Source organism: Callorhinus ursinus, unplaced genomic scaffold, assembly GCF_003265705.2.
Source record: "Callorhinus ursinus isolate GAN/ISIS: 27379988/994484 unplaced genomic scaffold, GSC_fseal_2.0 scaffold1, whole genome shotgun sequence".
NCBI lineage: Eukaryota > Metazoa > Chordata > Mammalia > Carnivora > Otariidae > Callorhinus > Callorhinus ursinus.
The window spans coordinates 72,380,694-72,396,976 of NW_027397063.1; the positions used below are offsets into that span (position 1 = coordinate 72,380,694).

The 16,283-nt window shown below is 38.7% G+C and overlaps 1 protein-coding gene across 5 annotated transcripts in view; it reads right to left on the reverse strand.

The window, feature by feature from the left end:
- The window catches only part of VPS8 (VPS8 subunit of CORVET complex), a 254,459-nt gene that overhangs the window by 74,570 nt on the left and 163,606 nt on the right, over positions 1-16,283 (reverse strand). For all 5 annotated transcript variants that reach the window (XR_012379318.1, XM_025877364.2, XM_025877349.2 and 2 more), the window contains 4 exons: positions 14,624-14,771; positions 10,709-10,798; positions 7,147-7,189; positions 3,597-3,700 (listed from right to left, as the gene is read on the reverse strand). Coding sequence is in view for 4 of the 5 variants with exons in the window: in XM_025877364.2 (XP_025733149.1) it covers positions 3,597-3,700; positions 7,147-7,189; positions 10,709-10,798; positions 14,624-14,771 (385 nt within the window). In the remaining variant the exon portion in view is untranslated. The remainder of the gene's footprint in view (positions 1-3,596; positions 3,701-7,146; positions 7,190-10,708; positions 10,799-14,623; positions 14,772-16,283) is intronic.

Sequence of the window (16,283 nt, forward strand, 5' to 3'; positions counted from 1 at the left end):
GAACCATCCCCTGACAGCGAGCAACAAACTAAACCTGAATTCCTTTCTTATGCTGTGTAATAAACAGCTTTCTTTTCAGGGAATTATATGCATAACAAAGCCAAACTCTTCATTATATGTAATCACTGTGTATTAGGGCAGCCCCATAAACAGGTTTACAAAGGCAGGACAGGTAGAGATTCAACTTGAGAAAGAACTAATAGCCCAATTCCCTGAAGTCTGCTTTAAGTAAATACTCATAACATTAAATCTTGTGATGACAACTTCTGGAAAGAGATATTATCAACGGTCCATTGTCAGTCTTTCGAATACTTCCAATCTTCTAGTTAGTTGAGTGTCTGTGGCAACAGCTCTTGTTCTCACTCTCCAAAACAAAGAGAATCAAGACAAACCACCATTAAAATCCCCCACACTTAATGTCTGGTATTATATAAAATCAGTCTAGCATTTTTCACATGATAGTATTTATATAAAATTTACATTCAAATATTTTTGTTATTATGAAACTCGTTCAGAAACAAAGCAGACACCAGTTGTTGGAGGGTGGGGTGTATGTGTGTGCCTACGACAGGGAGAGACAGACTTCTCTTACACGCAGCCAGTGAATGGAGTAATAATAGCCATAGAGAAGTAAAAATTTCAAAGGATAGGAAGAAGTCTAACATCTAATATTTTTACTAAAACAAATTCCAACTCAGACAAAAAAAAGATCGAATAAGTTTTCCTTTCGCCACATCAAAAGAAGCATTGTTCCTGTCTCTGATTAAGAGATACAGAGTTCAAATATAGTCAGAATAATCCCGAGAGCTCTGGAGGCATGGATTTTTATAACTAATTCTACGATTAATTCATGTGAATCTGGACATACTTCAGCTTATGTGAACCTAAACAGCCCTACTAACAAAACATAATTATCCTTTTTCCTTAAATTTTCCATGAGAAGATGGAGGAGTATCAAATAGATATTGGAGAGGAGATGGAAGGGTTGAAAAGTGAAAAAGACTTAGAATTAAGTATGTATGAACTAAGCTTAAAGAATTCTACCCTTTTATGTTTCTCTATCAAAATGTAACCAAGTCCAGGGGCACCTGGGTGGCTCAGGTGGTTAAGCGTCTGCCTGCGGCTCAGGTTATGATCCCAGGGTCCTGGGATGGAGCCACGCTCTGCAGGAAGCCTGCTTCTCCCTCTCCTGCTCCCGTTCCCCCTGCTTGTGTTCTCTCTCTGGCTGTCTCTCTGTCAAATAAATAAAATCTTTTTTTTTTTTAAGTTTTTTTTTTTTATTTATTTGACAGAGAGAGAGAGACAGCCAGAGAGGGAACACAAGCAGGGGGAGTGGGAGAGGGAGAAGCAGGCTTCCCACTGAGCGGGGAGCCCGATGTGGGGCTCGATCCCAGGACCCTGGGAACAAGACCTGAGCCAAAGGCAGACGCTTAACGACTGAGCCACCCAGGCACCCCGGAAGAGGAATTTTTTTTAAGATTATTTATTTGACAGAGAGAGAGAGGGAACACAAGCAGGGGGAGTGGGAGAGGGAGAAGCAGGCTTCCCGCTGAGCGGGGAGCCCGATGTGGGGCTGGATCCCAGGACCCTGGGATCATGACCTGAGCCTAAGGCAGACGCTTAACGACTGAGCCACCCAGGCGCCCTTGTCAAATAAATAAAACCTTAAAAAAAAAAAAAAAGTAACCAAGTTCAAATACAGCCAGCCAACCAAAAGATAAATGAAAATAAAAACTGAGGAATAGAAAAATCATGGCAAAAGGACTACTGAAAAACCTATAATACATTTTCAAAAGATTAAACAATTTATGGGAATTGTGGACACAGAAAAGAATGTGTTATTAGCCTCAATGAGGTAAAATAACATAACTAATTAAAATTAAGAGGGATGGAGAAGAGAGGTTGGAGCAAGCCTGAGTTCACGTAAATTTCCTTACTGGCTTGGAATCACAGATATTATAAAAATGGAAATGTAATTATAAACAATGATTCCAATCTATTACAGTCATTCAGATATTTTTTAAGCTGTAGTGATATTAATTAAGAGATAGAATGGCGAAGAAATATTTATTCAGAAAGTTTCCTGAGACTGAATACTGTATTTGTAAAAGCAAGCATTTCCTGATCCAACTTTTCTAAAATTATGTCAATCTTGGCAGATAAAAAGTATCTAGACTGATGGTCACCCAATGATAATGATGGTTATTTCTGGATGATAGGATCTTACAAGGCAATTTTTTTTTTAAAGATTTTATTTATTTATTTATTTATTTGAGAGAGAGAATGAGAGAGAGAGAGAGAGCGCATGAGAGGGGGGAAGGTCAGAGGGAGAAGCAGACTCCCCGCTGAGCAGGGAGCCCGACGTGGGACTCGATCCCGGGACTCCGGGATCATGACCTGAGCAGAAGGCAGTCGCTGAACCAACTGAGCCACCCAGGCGCCCTTACAAGGCAATTTTTAAAAAACATTCTTCTGTGTAACTTTCTGTATTGCAGATTTTAAAAAAATGAGTATGTATATCACACAAAAAACTTTTTTTTAATAAGGAAAAAAAATCACCTCTATTATGTAAATGTGCTTGTTGTACACAATTTATCTTCTGAAGGGTTTTTGAAATGTATGGCCTTAAAAAATCCTAGACAAAAACATAAAGCAGAAATTTACCCAACTCAAAAGGACAGAAAACAAAAATAAGTTTATAATTCTCACTGTAACATGTATGGCTAAATATATATAAAAAATCTGCCTTACTTCCCATTTCAGAACCTCAGGAAGAGAAAGGGGTTAGGTGGTGCCAAGTCAGAGGCTGCAGCCCAGAGGGGCAGGTACCAAGGAGTTACGATGCCATATCACGCTGCAACTTTTCTTCGGAAAACTGCAGCAGAATGTGGCTGTCAAGTCACATCTCGCCCCCTTAGTTTCCGCTTCCCTGCTGTAACTCCCACCTGCACCAGGTGCTCAGCCATACCTCCTTCAGTTTTGTGCTCTTCCTTTTGGCAGTCTGGAATCTGTTACAGCCGTGGTTCCAACCTTGGCTATACAGTGGAATCGTGGGAAGATTTAGCACTGGGTCTCAATCCAGAGACTTTAATGTAATTGTTCTGGGGTGTAGCCCGAGTGCTGGGATTTTCTCAAAGCTCCCCAAGTGACTGTAATGTGCAGCCAGGGTTGAGAAACTACATCACAGCCTTCTTTGACCTTTTCCAGCTTCCTCTGTATCCCCCGAGGGTTTCCCTCTAGCTCCTTATGCTCATTTTCCTCCACAGAGGATAGAAGAGATGATAAATGACGACACATCCACAGAATCACTACACGGAATACACAAAATCTCAGTCCAAAGGGAACAAGGACATCCAGCATTCACGTGCCTAAATTCTGCAGCACAGCCAGGTCTAGGAATATAGACTTTTGTGAGAACGAAGAGGACAGGCACTCCTCACAATAACTTTAGGAGGCTGATACTCCCGGGAGCACTAAACAGTGATTAAAATCCAGTTGAATTAAACTCAGGTGGCTGAGAGGGCAGCAGAAATAGAATGAATTCCTAGTTTCAGATCAGAACAGACTCTGATATGCCTAAGTAGCCATTCTCCTACCTCTCGTTGCTGCTGGTTCAAATTATGTGAATTTCGCTGGCAAAGGGCAATTGTCTCTACCATGGTATCTTCAACATCCTTCAATGAGAGCTCCTCTTTGGCCTCTAGATTCAGAAAAATTGTTAACAACACTTAAGGATATATTACTGATGATCCTCAGAGCTTCTGTAAAAAAAAAATTAGACTATTTTTTCTTTGCATAGCACTGGTTTTCTATTATGAAATCTTCCATAAGCATGATACCAATGCTTAATGCTTAAAAACAGGTAATTTCATTTCCATGTAAATGCCTCACATTCACAGGACATATAAAGCACATCACACTTAGCATTTTAATATGCTTCAGCTATGGAACAGCCCCGATCATCTGTTTGTGGGTTAGTCAGCAGAAAGATTACCTTTCACCTTTCTTGCTCTACCATTTCTTCTTCCCTCTATTTCTTAGATATAAGTATTCCAAGATACTATCTTAGGCCCTCTCCTTTTCATTTTCCAATAACTTCACTTCCTCTTGTGGTTTCAACTCTCAGGTCCTTGCTAATAACTTCCAAATATACACCTGTAGTCCTCGTTCCTTTCATCATCTGCAGGGTGAACTTTCCACAGACTCTATCCATCTCTCCACGGATGTCCTGCAAGCACCTTAATTCATATGCACAAAACCCAAATCACTTTTTTTTCTCACTTCCCAAACTAAGTTAATGAAACCATCATCTTTAAGTCAGTGTATATATCTTCATCATCCCTGATGCTCCCTCCCCGCTTCACCCACATGTCCAAATAAATTGCCACTTCTGTTGATTCTACTTCCATGCCCTCACATGCCCATGCCTTTTACCCTTTGGTGCTCTTCACCTCCTGTGAACTACAGCAACAACCTCTTAATTAAACTTCTGACTTCTAATACTTGCCTCCCTCATTCTCTTTTATACTGTCACAAGCAAATGTATCAGTCTCATCCATAAAAGTCATTAAAGGCTTCAAAGTTTTAAAAACAGAACATAAATAAACCTCTGACCCGAGTAAGCATCTGGCTCATGTTCTCACCCTCTGCGCTCTTACTCCGAGTTCTTGGCCAGGTACTTTCATACTCACGTGCTCCTCAGCCCAGATGGCCTTTCCTTGTTTTTCCCTATCAAACTTCTATTCATCATTCCAGGCTTACTTCAAAGGTCACATCTTCCACAAACTACCTTTGATTCATCAGTTACAAATCATTCCCTAATTTTTCACAATCATTTGCCACTGTCACTGTATCTCTTTTCTAATACTTGATTCTTCCAACATTCAGTTTTTATTTACATATCTGTCTCTTTCACAAGACTATGGTTCTTTGGGTAAGAGCTGTGTTTTAGCCATCTGTGTATAACCCATACTAGCACCATGTCTTGCAATGAGCAAACCCTCCAAAACTCGTAGGCACACAGAAAAAATTAAATCTGAGAGTAAATAGTGGACATTGATCTTCAAAGAAATTTAAATTCAGAGAACTGGCTTCTTTACACATATCACTTGTAAAACACTGTAGGGGTTTTGCGGAAACATTCTTCTTTTCCCTCAATCTCTCATGTAATGTGTGCAAAAATTATTCTAACAATAAGAAAAATATCATAAATGCAATACATCTATCATAAACTGACTAAACAGACTAACAGTACAAAAATAATAATTAAATGTTTAGCTGAACTAAATATGGGACAACTGTTTACTGAGGTTCCAAAAAGATGCCATATAATACAAAATGATTCAGATATAACACAGACCCTATCACCTAGGACCTAGCCATAGAAAACACAGATGAATGTTATTTATAGAGAATTAGGGTAAAGGAGTTTAAGGAAATGTGTGGGCCAAGGGGGACTAAGAAATGTGCTGATGTGTTAAAAAGGTAGGACAATCTAAAAATCACCTATCATGTGAACTTTGGAAGAGCTATTTTGAAAATTTCAATAATGTGAAAAGAAATCACCCTATTCAAAAGCAGGCAAAGGACTTGAATAAACACTTTGCCCAAGAAAATATAGAAGTAACCAATAAGTACATGAAAAGATGCTCTCCATTATCGGTCAATGGGGAAATGCAAAGCCAAAGCACACTAAGCTACCACTCGGCACCCAGGAGGATGGCTACCCGCAAGAAAACAGAAAAGAACAAGTGTTGGTGAGGGATTGGACAGACCGTAACGCTTACTGGTACGCTGCTGACGACCAAGTACATTGATGTGGTCACTGGAGAAGCGAGTGTAACGGCCACTCAAAAATTAACAATAGAGGGGCGCCTGAGTGGCTCAGTTGTTAAGCATCTGCCTTCAGCTTGGGTCATGATCCCAGGGTCCTGGGATCGAGCTCCGCATCGGGCTCCCTGCTCTGCGGGGAGCCTGCTTCTCCCTCTCCCAGTCCCCCTGCTTGTGTTCCCTCTCTCGCTGTGTCTCTCTCTGTCAAATAAATAAATAAAATCTTAAAAAAAAATTAACAAGAGAATTACTATTTAATCCAGCAATAACACGTCTGGGAATCTATCCTGAAGGAACGAAAGCGAGGTCTCAGAAAGATACCTGTACAGGCATGTTCACAGCAGTATTCTTCACAATGGTTGGAAGAAACTGAAGTGTCTGCTGACAGACGAAAGGATACAAGATGTGGTGCATACATAAACCAAAATATCATTCAGCCTTTTTAAAAAGGAATGAGATTCTGACACGTGCTACAACGCGGATAAATTACGATGATATTATGCTAGGCCAACACACCAGACAGGAAAGGGCAAATGCAGGACGATTCCAGTTACAGAAGGTACCTCATCAAATTCACGGAGTGGGAAAGCAGAATGGTAGGTGCCAGGGACCAACCAGGGTCAGGGAATGGGATTAACTGTCTCAGGGGGACAAAATTTCAGCTTGGGAAGTGGAAAAACTTCTGGAGACAGATGCTGGGGATGGTTGCAGAACAATGTAAATGGACTCAATGCCACTGAACTGGACACTTATGAAGGATTAAAATGATAAATTTTGTATTATGTATATTTTACCACAATTTTAAAAAATGAATCTATTTTCTAAAATGTCAAGGAAAATAATGGGACTTTTTTATCTGTCTGTGACAAGGCCATCTAAGACTCTACACTGTCAAGTTTTACTGCTTTGTGCTAAAATTATAGAAATTCACTACAGAAACACTGGCTATTAGTGATTAGAAGCTCTGATTTGCTATTGCTCAGTACATTATAGTAACTTTTAAGACATTAGTTAGGTACCTCATTTATATATAACCAAAAACTGGCACAGAAATATAACAAAACAACCCCACTATCAGTGAAAAGTGCCTACTTTTCTGTACATTGAACTCCACTGACAACTGGCATCACAAAGCCACATGGTTTACATGATTTCCTATTATGAGCTCTTGAAAACGAGCTAAAATTGAGATCCACATTAAAGTATTTACACAGATCAATGTAATTATTATTTAATAAATGCTGTTTGTTAGACAACACCTTTTAAAACACAGGGTCCATGGGAAGAAATAATTGTAAATTACACTCAAGAACTTACTTTCATCTTGATGTGTTATCTCTTGAAGTTTTCTTTGAAGTCTCTAGGAGGTAAAAAAAAAAAAAAATGCAGGAGGTAAAAAGAACACAGTTACCTAATCCAAAAATATGTGAACTAACACATTTTATTTTTTATTTTTAAAATTTATTATTTTTTTAATTCTTTATTTTTTTAACACCCAGTGCTCATCACAACATGTGCCCTCCTTAATACCCATCACCCGGGCTAACACATTTTAAAGGACAAACCTGAAGAAACAACAAAGTTACGAAGAATGGTCCCTTACTGTCATTCAGAAGAGAATTCTTGTGTATACATAAAGCATAGCTAGCAGTTTTGGAAGGGACCCAAAATGTCAAATGTCACTTATCCTTCCCCGCTTCTGCTTCTGTTTTACCACCATACAGTCATCAGTAACATTCTCTAGGCACTGTAATAAGGAGTAGGATTTATCCAGACTTTGGGTAAGGGAATCAAATTCATACTGGACTATGAGAAAAAGAGGTGGGTGGGAAGGGTGGGAATTAAAAAAGAACATAAAGTCTGTCTCCAGAGCATAGGGCACAGCCTTGAGTGTGACACCTCTAAATATGCAATTGCAGTGTCCATTGCTATACCAAATACTAGATCCTTAGGAAGCCTTAACTGATATTCCAAAGGTGGGTTTTTTGGTTTTTTTTTTTTAAGATTTATTTATTTTAGAGAGACAGAGAAAGAGAATGTGGGGGGAGGTGGAGGGAGAGGGAGAGAGAGAAGCTCAGGCAGACTCCCCGCTGAGCCCACAAAGGGCTCAATCCCACGACCCTGGGGATCATGATCTGAGCTGAAACCAAGAGTTCGATGCTTAAGTGACTGCACCATACAGGTGCTCCTCAAAGGCTTCTTAATATACACTGAGGCTGACCTTAATATATCCTTTCTACTCCAAATTTGCTCCTTTCCTTGAGGTCCCTTACAGGCTAATAATGTAAAGCTAAAAATCACACAACTGTCATTAACCACTCCCTCCTATTCCTTCCATACCATATTCAAATGATCAATAGTTCTCAAGTCCAATCCTCTCCCCACTCCACCACCACCACCACCATCCCTAACTCAAGCCTCATGGGCTCATTACTTGTACTACACAGCCTCGTGAGGGCTGCTTCCTCCCCAAGTTTTACTTCCCCCTTCTCGGTAGGCCCCCCATCCTCCTACAGTTACCAGAGCAGTCTTCATGAAACAATATCATGTCAGTTCTTTTGCTTAAAAACCTTTAACTGATTCGGTATGGTAACAAATTAGTCCTAATTCTTTAGTGTGTCCTACAAAATCTTCCCAAATCTGGACCCAGCCTTTGCTTCCAGCCCCGCCTATCTATACATTGATAGTGGAGCCCTAGTTGAGCTGCTGGATTCTCTCCCAGCAGTTCATATTTCTTTGTATTCCCGTGCCTTTGTAAATGATGGTCTTATTCCCTGCAAGGATATCCTTCTTCTCTTTCCCCCATCCATGCCAGGAATACTTTTAATTTATCCTTTAAAAATAGATTCACGGTATCTTCAACAAATAAACTGCAAGGAAAAAGGAGATGTAGGGGTAACTTACACATTAAAAGAGGCTGAGAGCCTACACAAAGCCTCTGTGGACTATTCTTCCTAGCCTGTTTAGTGATTACATAGCTAGGAAAAAACTAGAAGCCAATATGGAACTTTTTTTTAAAAAATATAAATAGGATATCCCTAATCCTTAGCTAGATGACAATATTTAAAATCACTGAGATAATACTTCATACTCATTAAAATGGCTACTACCAAGAAAACAGTGTTGGAGACGTAGAGAAATTAAAACCCTCGTGCACTGCTGATGAGAATGTAGAATGGTGCAGCCACTATAGAAAACAATATGGCAGTTCCTTCAAAATTAAAAATAGCATTATCATTTAATTTAGTAATTCCATTCTGGTTATATGCTCAGAAGAAATGAAAGCTGGGTCTTGAAAAGATATTTGTACACCCATGTTCATAGCAGTATTATCCACAATGTTCAAAAGGTGGAAGCAATACAAGTGTCCATCAATGGATGAATGGGTAAACAAATGTGGCATATACATAAAATGGCATACTAGTCAGCCTTAAAAATGAAATTCTGGCACCTGCTACAACATGGATAAATCTTGAAGACTTTACGATAAATGTACACAAAAAAGCAAATACTGTGTGATTCCATGTATATGAGGTAGAGTAGTCAAATTCATAGAGTCAGAAAAAATGGTGGTTACCAGGGGCTGGGGAGGGATTATTACTTAATGGGTACAGAGTTTCAGTTTGGGAAGCTGAAAAAGTTTTGGAGATGGATGGTGGTGATAACTGTACAACAATGTGAATATACTTAATGACATCAAAATGGTAAATTTTTGTAATATATATTTTATAACAATTTAAAAAGTAGGTAAAAATTTTGTAAAAAAATAGAACACTAACTGTTGGTGAGAATGTGTAGCAACCAAAACTCTTATACATTATTGGAGGGCATGTAAAATAGAATAACCACTTTGGAAAGAGGTCTGATCATTTCTTACAAAACTAAACCTACACCTATCCTGTGACCCAGCAATTCCACTCCTTGGTATTGACTTCAGGAAAATGAAAACTTTTTTTCTTTTTTTAATAAATAACAAACTTTATTTATTTTTTATTTATTTTTTTAAAGATTTTATTTATTTATTTGACAGAGAGAGAGAGAGAGACAGCGAGAGAGGGAACACAAGCGGGGGGGGTGGAGGAGGGAGAAGCAGGCTTCCTGCCGAGCAGGGAGCCCGATGGGCTCGATCCCAGGACCCCGGGATCATAACCTGAGCTGAAGGCAGACACTTAACAAGTGAGCCACCCAGGCACCCCGAAAATGAAAACATTTGTGTACAAGAGTGATCATAGTAGATTTATTCTTAATAGCCAAAAACCAGAAATAGCCCAGGTGTCAATCATCAAGAGAATGGATCAAGATGTAGTATATGCATACACTTAAATACTACTCAGTAATAAAAGAAACAAACTCCTGATACATCTCAAAAATATGCTGAAAGAAGAATTATACAAGAGTACTACTGAAGGACCCATTAACATAAGTGTATAAAATAGGTAAAACTAATTAACAGTGAAAAAAATCAGAAAAGTGATTATGTGTGGGGGTACGGGAATGGAAACTGAGTGTGATGGAGCATGAGGAACTTTCTCTAATGTTCTCTACCTTGTTAGGGACTAGGAACATAGGGGCATGCATTTGTCAAAACTCAGTACATGATACACTTAAGACTTGTGCATTTTACTAAATGTAAATTTCACTTTAAAAAAAATATCAAAAAGAAATGCTGAACTCTAGTCAATGACTAAACTCTAGTCATGATAAAAATATTCAGTGGTAAAATGTAGTAGTCTGCAACTTACTCTGACACACAAGAGATTAAGATGGATGAAAACTTATACAGTGTTACATGTCAAGTATATCTCAATAAAAAAAAAGATGGGTTGATGAATGGAGGGCTGGAAAGAAACATGACAAAGCAAATATAGTAAAATATTACCTGTAGCATTATTAAGAAGGCACCATGAATATCTCCTTTTTTTTCTAATAGATAGGCAGTGACTTCATGAAGTTGATACTTCTGGGTAATCTAAGAAAGAAGAAAAGATAAAGATTTTTGTGGATCCTATTAAGGAGGAAAACAACATGACAATAAATAATAAATTCATACCTCAATAGTACACTACTGTCTGGTGTAATATGAAATTTTTTACTTTCTAGTATTGTAAGTGGCCCATCTTCCCAGTTCTAACTAAACCATGTTCATTTACCTTTTTCTTCACTGATTTAAAATTGTCATTTACCTGAGTATATCCGCTGGAGAAAAGGTAACACATACACATAAATAGGAACAACATAAACCAGAAATATTTAGAACAAAATGGCAATGAAACACGACATAACAACTTGTGAGATCTTAATAAACATCAATAAACTAAGAGTTTCTAATAAGTAAACAAAATACCAAGTAAGCTAAGAGAAATGAAAGACAGGAAGTGCAGAAAATAATGCTACTGAAAAGAAACAAAGGGAATACATTACAGAAGTTTAACAAATCCCTAATAGCCTTTGAAAAGACTAATAAAATAGAATAAAACTTTCTTAGCAAGAAGAAAAAAGAGAGGCACAAATAACATATTAACAGGTTTAAAGGAGAAAAACCTATGATCCTCTCAATAAATACACAAAAAAAGTATTTGATAAAATGCAGTACCCATTTTTTTTTTTAAAGATTTTATTTATTTGACAGAGAGAGAGCGAGCGAGAGCAGGAACACAAGCAGGGGGAGTGGGAGAGGGAGAAGCAGGCTTCCAGCCGAGCAGGGAGCCTGATATAAGACTCGATCCCAGGACCCTGGGACCATGACCTGAGCTGAAGGCAGATGCTTAACAACTGAGCCACCCAGATGCCCAAAATAAACACTACATTTAATGTAAGATGTTAGACACATTCCCTTTTAAAGATTTTTTTTTTTAATTTATTTGAAAGAGAGAGACAGACAGAGAAAGCACATGAGCAGGGGGAGGGGCAGAAGAAGGAGAAGCAGGCTCCCTGCTGAGCAGGGAGCCCAACACCGGACTCAATCCCAGGACCGCGAGATCGTGACCCAAGCCGAAGGCAGACGCTTAACCGACTGAGCCACCCAGGTGCCCCGACACATTCTCTTTTAAGTCAGAGACAAGGCAAGAATGCATACTGTCACTGCTTCTATACAGTAGTATCCTAGAGCTCCTACACATCTGATAAGAGAGAGAAAACAGGTTAAGATTGAAAAGAAAAAAAAAAAAAAACCAAACTACCCTTATTCTTGGAAAGTAGTACTGTTGTAAAGAAAAAAATCTAGAAACTATTTGAATGAAGAATTCAGATTCTTTGATACAAAACAATGTACAAAAATTAATAACATACAGCAGCAGCAATCAAAAAAGATGTCATTTCAAAAAACTTTCACACTGTTGGGGCGCCTGGGTGGCTCAGTCGTTAAGAGTCTGCCTTTGGCTCAGGTCATGGTCCCAAGGTCCTGGGATGGAGCCCTGCATCGGGCTCCCTGCTCTGCGGGGAGTCTGCTTCTCCCTCTCCCACTCCCCCGCTTGTGTTCCCTCTCTCGTTGTGTCTCTAATAAATAAAATCTTAAAAAAAAAAAAAAAAACTTTCACACTGTTAACAAAGAACGTAAGTATTTAGGAATAAATGTAAAAAATCACATGTAAGAACCTTGTATATCATATAAAAGTTACTGAAACCTCACTAGAGAGCATCAAAGGCTTTTAAAAAGACAACCAGGTTCCTGAATGTGAAGACTCTACATTGTGAAATGTCAATCTTCCCTGACTGATTTCATCTAAAATTCAATGTATGTATTTCATCAAAATTCTGGACTTTTTTTTTAAAGGAACCTGACAATGTGATTTCTAATTTGATGTGAAATAGTAAGAGCCTAAGAGTAGACATAGAATTTAAAAAAAAAGAATGAGGGAAGACTCTTCTTTCAAATAATAAGCCTTATTGTAAAGCTATATTAATTAAAATATGTGGTAATGGTATAAGGAAAGACATGACCAAAGGAACAGAACAGAGCCCACAAACAGATCTACGTCTACCTGGGGGTTCGGTATACAGCGGTATGGCATTATGAATCAGTGAGGTAAGGACACAAAATGCCACATGGACCACTGGTTATACACACAGGGAAAAAATGTAGAAATCCCTCTCTTGATCTGTTTATAAAAAAAAATTCCAGATGGATTAAAGGCCTAAATGTAAAAAGGTAAACTATAAAACTCATATAAGAGGATATCTTTTATACCATCAGAGTAGAAAAGGAAGTAAGACTCACACACAAAAATTTAAACCTTAAAGGAAAAGACTGATAAAATAGAAGTCACTAAAAAGCAAGTTAAAAGGCTTGCCACAACAGACTGGAAGAAGGCATCTCCAACACATAAAATCAGCAGAGGATTAGAGATGCAGAAATGAGAATTTCTACACATCAGTAAGGGCAAAAACTCAATAGAAAAATGGGCAAATGATATGAACAGATAATTCAGAGAAAAGAAAATCCAAAGAGTCATTAAACATATGGAAAGATGGTCGATGTCATGAGGAATCAATGATACCCATCACACTGGCAAAAATTAAGAAGTCTAAAAACGTTAGGAATCAGCAAGAATGTGGAAAAACAGCAAATACCAACCACAGATGATAAGAATAGAAACAAACAGATGACCTAGGCAATAACAGCAGAATAAGCTACTCTATTGTTTAAGAATTCCACCTCCAGGTAATTACTTACAGAAACCTCACATGGGCACATAAGATTGGTACAAAGATGTATAATGTAGCATTGTTTATAACGGTAAAGGATCAGAAACAACAGGAGTGTCTATTAATAGGGAAACAAACTGTGGCACATTCACATGACTATTAAAATGAATGAATTAGACCTACATGTATAAAACTGATAAATTAAAAAATTTAATGAAGAAAGCAATTTTTCAATGGGGTATGTACTATATGATACCATTAATACAAATTCTAAAAACTGTAAGACCGTATCATGCATTTTGTAGGTAAATACATATATAGGGAAAATAAAAAACTTGGAGGGGAAGGCTCCGCTTTCCATCTTCAGGTTGGTGGTGACCTCAGGGGACAGAGGGGAACTGACAGATAAAGGGTGCTTTATTTCTAAAACAAACAACAAAGATCTGAAGCCAGTGTGGCAAAATGTGAACATCTAAATCTACACAGATATTTGATATTCTGCACATTTCTATATATTTTAAATATATCACAATGTAAAATTTGTAAAGTGTGTGAGCAGTTCAGGAGGTGGTACAGAGAACAGAGGCTACTGCTCTGTTCTACAGAGTACTGACAGTAACAGCAAGGAGAGAAAATGGTAGCTTAAAAACAAACTAAGTGGGGGACCTCTTACAGATTAGAATATAATATGTGTGTATATGTACACACACGTGTGCACAGGCACAGTCATTTTCATTTGGAAACAGGAGGAAGCAAGGGAAGGGGTTCAAGGCAATGACTGGCCGAAGGTTACCGGCCGCCACTAAGCCTGTCTTAAGCACAACAGGACTGACTATCTAACCATCAGTGTCTGCAAACAAGACCCTGGTTTTTCCTTTTAGTATTTTTATTGTATTCCTTCCTCTAGGCTTATTGTGCTGGTTAGAATGTCTGTGAAACTTGATTAATAACAATGATGGACACGTGTTGTTTCTGACTTTACTAGAATTAAGGGGCAGCACAATGGAGAGCATGCGCTATGGATTCAGACTATCTGGGTTCAATCCCAGGGGCTACGTAATGTAACATGTGAGTCTCCTTCTGCTCATATTTAAACTGGTGAATGATTAGGACGAGTCTACTGTTGTCTGCTCCACATTACTGGTCTTACCTGGATGGTTTCTTCCAGGCGGTAGCACTCAAGGACCTGCAGTGTCTCTATAACCTGGTTTGGGCTGAACTGACACAACAGCTCGATGAACTGCTCCGTAACACAGGGAGACATCTGCAGCAATTCTTGATTTACATGAATACCTTCCCTGAAAACATAAATGGCAAGAGAGAAGCATTATTTCATCGTATCTATAATTAAGGACACAGGTAAGAAGTACGTAAACCTTGAAACCAAGACTACCTTCTGGTGAGGTAAATCATGAATTCAAAGTCTCACTGTTACTTAGGTTGTTAGGGTGAACCGTGTATTACATCAGAGACAATATACATCACAACAGTACTCAGTTTACATTGAATAATTAAGGAAATAGTATCCAGTGAAAGCTCCTCTAAATAAATACCAAAGTTGAGTAACTCTATATATTAAACCATCTTCCAGTCTTAACAGGTGTCCCTACTATACTTCGCTCATAGTACCAATCACACCATGGCATAATTACTTCTTTAATTATCTTTTTTTTTTTAAAGATTTTATTTATTTATTTGACAGAGATACACACAGCGAGAGAGGGAACACAAGCAGGGGGAGTGGGAGAGGGAGAAGCAGGCTTCCCGCTGAGCGGGGAGCCCAATGCAGGGCTCGATCCCAGGACCCTGGGATCATGACCTTAGCCGAAGGCAGACACTTAACGACTGAGCCACCCAGGCACCCCTTTAATTATCTTTCTTAATAAAGACGATAAACTCTCGGAGGGTAGGCACCAGGCACCCTCTCATTAACGAATTCCTAAAGCCTGCAACAGTGCCCTGCATGTTGTAAGGGCTAATTATTTAGGTATTGTTAAAACATATTTAAAAAGTGGATGAACAATAGGGTACACAATATTTATGTGTTCATTTGTCTTGTATGTCAGCTATTCACAAAGCCCACTATTCACAATGCCCACCAAGAGCTAGAGATACTGGGACACCTGGCTGGCTTAGTCGGTAGAACATGTGACTCTTGATCTTGGGGCTGTGAGTTCAAGCCCCACACTGGGCGAACAGCTTACTTAAAAAAAAAAAAAAAAGGCTAGAGAAATAAGAGTATTATTTTTATCATGGTGGGCACTCAACTACCAGTGGCCAAAAAGAACTATTTAGAAAATCAACTACTGCTCATCAAAGAACAAGAATCATCTCTGTAGCTTCAAAAGAAGTCAGTTCCTTCTGAGAGCCCTATCTTCTCTTCAAGATTCCCCAACTAAAGCTCCTTATATAAAGAATCAGAATAGGGTTAATAAGATACAAAAATGCTTGGGAAACTAGCCTTCTGAAGAAATGTTAAGGCAGATGGTTTAAAGCAACACCTCTCAACTTTTCTCACATCATGGCCCACAGAGAAGGACGGTATTCGTATGGCCCATCAGCGTAAAGTGAGACTGATCACAGGGGACTATGGGTGCCCCAAGAGCAGAGTGGATGGGTCTCCAGGTACACCTGTAACCCAGGCACAGCACACCAACAGCCACAGGAGGGAATCTCTGGACTCCACTGAGATTAATCTGAGGTTATAAATACTCTGCAAATGATGGTAAATAGCTCCCCTATTTTTAAAAAGTAAGAGATTTCAGTTACAGAAAGAGGACTTATATTTAGACATAGGAAATCTTTCCTAA